Here is a 7,500-nt window from a genome sequence, read left to right as displayed (position 1 = left end):
GGGTCCCGCCGGGGCCGAACTCTGCTGGGCCAGTCTTACATGAGATTCCCTATGCATCCTCTGCAGTGCTTGGGCCTACAGCCGCTGGTTTACATGTAACTGGTGAACCGCACCGAATGGGGGATACGTCATTTATGGGCGCCCAGCTGTTTCACTATTAGCATAAAGAAAGCTCTGAGACACTTTGAACTCTGCAGAGACTCACTTTACTTCAGAGAATTCTGTGCGTTCTGAGCCTATCACCTTTATGATCTATAAAGTTTACACTCCACCATTATGAACACAATTTGTGAGCCATTTTGTGACCTACATATAAATTATTTTGGGAAACTGCCAATTCAAGCCTCATTGTAATTGCTAATTAATTAGTGTGCAGTGATGTACCTAAAACACTTGTCTAGGCAAACTGGTTCATTAAGTGAATTCCTCCCTGATAGCTGAGCTACAGGCTTAACAGCGTGTCTCACAGAAGACTGCAGGTGCCGTGTGTTCCAGGGTTGTCGACGGGAACTGCTCTGAAGCATCGAGAACTCTGCAGCAGCAGAGCGCCTGTGTAACTCCCAGATGGTTCATTAGTGGTAAAAAAGGGCTCTAGTTAGAACCCCATTTTTTGTCTTTCTGCTGCTTCTTTGGTCACCGCGGCTAATAAGTCAGACGGGTCTGCCTTACCACTGACCTGAGACCAGTGAGGCTACTCATACGCATATTTTGAAGAGAGCTTTTCCCCCGGGGCCGGCGCGATCCAGGGTCAGCTGTGGTTGGTGAATGCTTATGCGCTCGCACAAAGCTTCAGGAAGAGAAAGCCAGTCCCGGATAAGCCTGGTGTCAGCGTGTTCTCCGCAGTGGTGATGTGCAGGGTAATCCGTTACTGACGGAGCTCCCTCACCCTGACTGAGCAGGGTTGGACCCATTACCGACCCATGACCCCCCCCGTGCTAGGGCTGGATCAGCACCCCGCGAACGCTGTCTCTGACACACACACACGCGCGAGCAGAGCCGGGGGCCGATGTGGATCCCAAAGCGCTTTATATGGCTTCGTGTGCTAGAATGGTTTTTCCAGCGGCCTGTATCTGATGGACGAGTCAGACTAAGGTTATACACCACAAGATCTTTAGGGGTTTTTTTTTTATGGAAATCGACTGCTCGGCATCGACGTACAGGGCGTGAAACGAGCAACGCCTCGGCCGAACGCCTTGCTCTGCTCTCACGCTTCAGAAAACAGTCACACGACTGCTCCTCGCCAGAAAGCAGGACCGCGTTCGCTCCACGGGGTCCCGTGATCTTTCCTGGCCCCCCGAGACGCCCATTTGTCTAGTTGTCAGGGCGGCCCCTGCTGGTCCCCACGGCTGCCTCTGCCACGCTTTAAAAGGCAGAAAGTGGAGTTCAGCGTTTGCTTCCAGCCTCGTGCCTTTAATCCCCAGCCGCCTCACCCCACCCCCCACCCCCCACCCCCCGGTGCATGCCGCAAATGTGGAAATGGCTCCATTAGTGTTCCGAGACAGACGGCCTCAGACGGAGCGGAATGTCGCCTGCTCTGTTTGTCTTTTGGGAGAACACCACTTCCACCCTGCCCTTTCCCACCCTCTCTCCCAAATGAACATCCGAGGCATGTTCACGGGCTGGGTAGAAATCGGAGGATGGAGAGGTCCCGTCCTGATGGTGGAGTCCCCAACCATCCTCCATGTCACCATTACCACTTAACTACGTCAGGTTCGGTGAACCTTCCAACTGGCTAATCCCTTAGAATGCCCAGTACCTACTTAGTGTTATACAGACCACTAGAGAAATATGTTGTGCAAGCATGCGTTGCTAGGCAGTGTTATTAGTGTTTATAAGACAAGTGTGATGGAAAAGTAGAGTGTAAAAATAACCATTCATTGCTTCTCGTGCTCACCAGCTTATTCTGCTATCTGTCCAAATGCCCAATAACTGAAGTGTTATTAAGTACCCTTTCAGACTTGAGATGCAACCTTCAGAGATTTCTTTTTTCTTTTTCATTCACTCAGCCTCATTGTACTCCTGCCATTTTTTGGAGGTGTTTTGGAGTTTGCATGAGATGGCGACATCCTCAAGGTGAATCCCCTTGCTCAGAGACGCTGAATTGGGAAACGCTGTTTAGACCAGATCACTAGGTCATTTTCCAAAAAGGTGTCATTCATAAGAACGCTTGGGGATTATTCCAAGGTTTGACCACTGTTTTGGGTTCTGCCCCTCCTGCAGGAAGTAGGAATGATTTGAGATGATGTTGAAGTAGCTTCTACCAATCGCAGCAGCATGCTATGTCCACACCTCGACGGAGACGCTTTCCATGGCAACTGAGGCCCACTTGAGTGCTCTTGACCCCTCCTAGTTCGACTGGGGGTGGGATGCACGTGTCACAGCTTAATAAGGTCCAGTCACAGGGGAGAAGCAACCCCTTGACAGTAGTCATTCACAGCAGGCAGGAGATCTAATGGGAGCATGCACGTCTTTTTGGGCGCTGACACGCTGTAGCACATATCGAAGAACATCTTTGCACTTTGTTTTGCACAGCATTAACACTCTCTTTCCAAGATAAAGTTAATACATTTTTGAGTGCAGAGCTTATATGTCAGTGAAGGCCACTGTAGATGTGCATGCGGTCTTGCAGCGGGGCCGCGCTCACAGAGACGCCGGTCTGCATTCGGTCTGTTGTGGAGGTGCATTCACAGAGACGCCGGTCTGTGATGGGGCGGCACTCACAGAGACGCTGGTTTGTGATGGGGCCACACACACAGAGACGCTGGTCTGCAGTAGGGAGGCACTCACAGAGACGCTGGTCTGTGACAAGCTAGCAATCACAGAGCCGCTGGTCTGTGACGGGGCCGCACTCACAGAGCCGCTGATCTGTGACGGGGTGTCACTCACAGAGACGCTGGTCTGTGACGGGGCGTCACTCACAGAGCCGCTGGTCTGTGACGGGGCCTCACTCACAGAGACGCTGGTCTGTGACCGGGCCGCACTCACAGAGACGCTGGTCTGTGACGGGGCCTCACTCACAGAGACGCTGGTCTGTGACGGGGCCTCACTCACAGAGACGCTGGTCTGTGACCGGGCCGCACTCACAGAGACGCTGGTCTGTGACGGGGCCTCACTCACAGAGACGCTGGTCTGTGATGGGGCCTCACTCACAGAGACGCTGGTCTGTGACCGGGCCGCACTCACAGAGACGCTGGTCTGTGACGGGGCCTCACTCACAGAGACGCTGGTCTGTGACGGGGTCTCACTCACAGAGACGCTGGTCTGTGACGGGGCGTCACTCACAGAGACGCTGGTCTGTGACCGGGCCGCACTCACAGAGACGCTTCCTCTATCCCTATCTCTCTTTCTCTCTCTCGCTCTCTCTCTCTCTCTTTCAGCCTCCTCCCAGCCAGCAATGCTTCTATGCTTTATCTCAAAACTAGACTACTGCAACTCGCTACTTGCTGGTCTTCCTCTAAGAGCCATGAAACCTCTACAACTTGTCCAGAATGTAGCAGCACGACTGGTCTTCAATCTTCCGTAGTTCACACACGTTACTCCACTGCTGCACTTCCTTCATTGGCTCCCTGTAGCTGCACGCATCAGATTTAAAACCTTGATGCTTGCCTACAAAGCCAAAAATGGACCAGCCCCTTCATACATGAGGTCAATGGTCAAAGCCTCGAGTACTTCAAACCTCAAGTACGGCTCGGCTTGAAATACCTTGCTTCAGGTCTCATGGATGACAAGCATCGAGACTATTTTCTGTCCAGGCTGCAAGATGGTGGGATGAACTCTCACTTGCTATCCAGACAGCAGAGTCACTTGCAGTCTTCAAATGCAGACTGAAGACCCATTTATTTGCAGAAAGTACAACTGACCCTGCTCCCATATTGACTGACTAAATTAGTACTTACTGTAGGGTATTGTTTATGTTATTTAACAAACTCTAGCACTTATTGTTTTTTGCCCTTATCATTGTTTAAGATAGACATTTTGTACTTTGTACTTCCAGGTATCAGCATTGATCCCTGTATTCTACAGTATTCTAGTTCATTGCTATGTTGGACTCTAACCTACTGTACTGCACTAGTATATATTCTATGAGTAAACGACAAAGCACTTTTGTAAGTCACTCTGGATAAGAGCGTCTGCTAAATGCCATAAATGTAAATAAATAAAAAGTGAAAATAATTAGGAATAGAAGAAAAAAATCATTATTTCTAAAATAAATTAATAATTAATCAACAAACCAGCCAACTAAGAATTACTGGTTGTCCCTTAGGCTAACAAGATTCTACAGACCAAGCTGCCCACACATGTGATCCAGGGCAGTTTCTCTTTATTAATGCACTCTAGAAACACAGGGCAGGAGCTAGAAGAATGGGTTTCGAATTGATTCATATTTGCGATACTTGGTTAGGAAGCGAGTCTCTCTGCTGCTCCCAGGTGGCAGTGGGAGCACAGCTTGTCCTCTCTGGAACGCCACGTCTGTCTACGACGGCCAGTTTCAGTGTCCGGGCTGTGCTTACTGACCCTTTGAATTGGCAGTGCTTTCTGATGGATTTTGCCTTTGATTTATGGCCAAATAGCATTGAGGTTTGTACAGCGATTGCGTGCATTCTTTCCAATATGAAGCGTATTTTTGTTTTGCTTTGGGTAAAACTTGGTTGCATCTGATTTTCTCTGCTTTTTCTGTCATTCTTTCTCTCTCTCACCCTCACTCCCTACCACCTGCAGATCTGTCCGTGGCCGTGCAGAAGTTTTCTCGCTCTCTGCAGGAGTTTCAGTTTGAGTGCATCGGCGACGCTGAGACGGACGATGAGGTGAACATTGGTAAGCGCGCGCCCTCCGATAGGGACATGACGGAGTGCTTTTTCAGCCTCTGCACCGTGCCCTCTCCCTGAATCCCAGCGTGTTGAGAGGACGCGACTCCCTCCCCGCACTCACTCCCTCGTCTCCTCCCCTCTAACCCGAGACGCCTTCGCACGGCCTGTCCCACAGAGACGGGATTGTCATCCTAATTATGACCTTTTCCTGGCATTTCCGCAAGCGTTCCCTCTGGGACACTGTCATTCCTGCTACACAGCCTTCCTCCAAGAGATACAGCAGAGTCAGGAATGGCTTCTTGTGACCCCCCCCAACACACACACACACACACACACACACACACACGCACGCACACTCTCTCTCTCTCTCTCTCTCTCTCTGATAAACACCCATGCTTTTCATGGGCCTGGCCGGGTCACACTGACCGGCAGGCGTGCGGTAGGCTGCAGCCTGCGTAGTGATCCCCGGCCCGGAGTTCACCCTGCAAGTCCCCGTGAAGGCGTCTTCGCCTTTGGACCGCATGCATAACAGATCGCATCGATTTGCCTACATTATAGGCCTTCACATCTCTTCATCCCTTTAAGAGATCAGAGTGACTAATAGTGATCTGTGTCAGAGATTAATGGAAGCACAGACCCACTCACCCTCCACAGCGGCCGCAGAACAGATGTGCTGAGAGTTCGAACACCCTGATGGGCTGAGCCGCTCAATTTCCTCCCCTCCTCCCCTCCCCCCCTCCCACCATCCGTTTTCAGTCTTTCTCATTCTCTCTCTCTCTTTCTGTCTTTCCACTTCATGCTCTTCCTCTATTTCTGTTTTCTTGTCTGTCTGCCTTTCTCTCATTTGGTCCTGTCTCTCTCTCTCTCTCTCTCTCTCTCTCTCTCTCTCTCTCTCTCTCTCTCTCTCCATCTCTCTGTCTCTCTTCTGCCCTACCTCATTATCCCACACTCCTGTCCCTACCATCTGAGCCTCATGTCCGTGGGGCTCGACTGGCTCAGTCCATCTGCGCACGGTTCGAGGTGTCGGACCCCTGTGCTGTGCCCACCGTGTGAAGCCGTTTGTGAAATTTCCCCTACCCCCATTCTGTCTGCGGCCACGTAGGAGAGAGCCAATTACAGCTACCGAAGTCTAGCACCGTGAGCTGGTTCGCCGCCGACCGCAATCTGGCAAGCCAATTACCCCTGCCCTGCCCCCCAGTATCCGTAAGGTACCGGTCCAGCCATCAAAGATGACCGGTCTCGGATCCGGTTGCCGTGCCTTGCGTCGCACCCGTTCTCCTCCCAGGCTGGATCAGAAGGGCGGCGATGAAGACCAAGCAGGCTGAATGGTTTGGGCTGCCGGCTTCCAGCAATCGACCCGTTCAGCCACTCGGATGTGTAGGGCCGCAAAACGCTGCCTGTTCACCCAAAAGTGGAAACGCACGCTGACCGCGCGACTGTTGCCTTTCCGTCAGGGATTGCTGTTTCCATTTGTGTATGGGGCAGAGGTCTCGTGTGACGACAAAGCCACTCCAAACCCCCCGTGCAGTAGCGCTTCTGTGACGGCCAAACACACGTGACCTCCCCCTGCCGGAACCCGGCCCGGAAATGACCATCCATCAACTTCCACCCGTAGAAGTTTTCAAAGTGTGTGCTATCACCGATCCCTCTGCGCCTGGGCTCTGAAAGGGTCAGATTGCTTTTGCTGGTGAAAAATGTAATTGTCTGCTGGAATCCATCTGGTCATCAATGAAAGAGCTGCTTTTGGGGCGACTTGACTGGACCCCTGCGTGCCGTCCTGATGCATCTGGGCTGTAATCTGCTTTGAAGCTCTGTCCTGCCCTAAAGGTTCCTGCAGGCTGGCAAGGAACGCGAACGGACGAGGGGGGTCTGCTGACCTCCCATCGATTCCATTCACTGGTTTCCTGCCGTGACATTCACAGGCTGCCACGCTTATCATGAAATCAATCCAACAGCCAGGCTCATGACCATAGAAATATTAATTGTTGTAAAAAAAGTTAGACGGAGGTTAGTGGAAGGTCTCTCTTTATCTCCCTCTCTCTTCCCCCACTCTCAATCACTTTCTGTCTTTCTATCTCTGTCTTTCTCTGTATCTGTCTCCCCACCTCACCTCTTTTCCGTCTCACTTTTCTCTCCAAAAGGTCATGTCTCGTCAGGGCTTGACGCTTCAAGCCGAGGGGGAGCGTCGGGTATAACACCACTGAAGAGGGGTTGAATTTCAAAACAAGTCAAACATTAATACAGTCCTAGAATTGCACCTTCCTCGGATAACGCGTCGAGTTTGAAGCTGCGGGCGTGCGGCGGGCCTCCAGGTTTTAGAACGGTGAATGCATTCTGAAGCAGAAAATAAACAGACCAGGTGTCCATGGCCGCGTATCTGATCAGAACCTTTCAAAGGCGAGCCATTTCTGCTCCCTTCGCCTTCTCTCGGTTTATTTGGGAGCTTTGGCTTATACGCCTGTTGCTTTTTTGCCAGTAATCCGTCAGTGGCGTGCAGGGTTTAAAGCACCGTGCTCCCTCCGTCCTGAGAGACTGCCCCTCAGCCGTCCCTCTGTAGTCTCTCTCATCTCACTTTCACTTTCTCTCTCTCTGTCTCTCTTTATATGTCTCTCTGCCCCTTGCGACCATTCTTTTTTCCCCTCTTCACTCGTTCTCTCTCTCACTTTTTATAAACATGGGCATGTATACACTC

At 51.3% G+C, this 7,500-nt stretch overlaps 1 protein-coding gene across 2 annotated transcripts in view; it reads left to right on the top strand.

Moving 5' to 3' along the window:
- The window catches only part of LOC113577459 (rho GTPase-activating protein 42), a 60,134-nt gene that overhangs the window by 9,432 nt on the left and 43,202 nt on the right, over positions 1-7,500 (top strand). For both annotated transcript variants that reach the window (XM_027010112.2, XM_027010111.2), the window contains exon 2: positions 4,720-4,815. In XM_027010112.2, the coding sequence (XP_026865913.2) occupies positions 4,720-4,815 (96 nt within the window). The remainder of the gene's footprint in view (positions 1-4,719; positions 4,816-7,500) is intronic.

Source organism: Electrophorus electricus, chromosome 4 (genome assembly GCF_013358815.1).
Source record: "Electrophorus electricus isolate fEleEle1 chromosome 4, fEleEle1.pri, whole genome shotgun sequence".
Classification (NCBI taxonomy): Eukaryota; Metazoa; Chordata; class Actinopteri; order Gymnotiformes; family Gymnotidae; genus Electrophorus; species Electrophorus electricus.
Note: the sequence above shows the minus strand (reverse complement) of the source record. Positions and strands in the feature narration are given on the sequence as shown.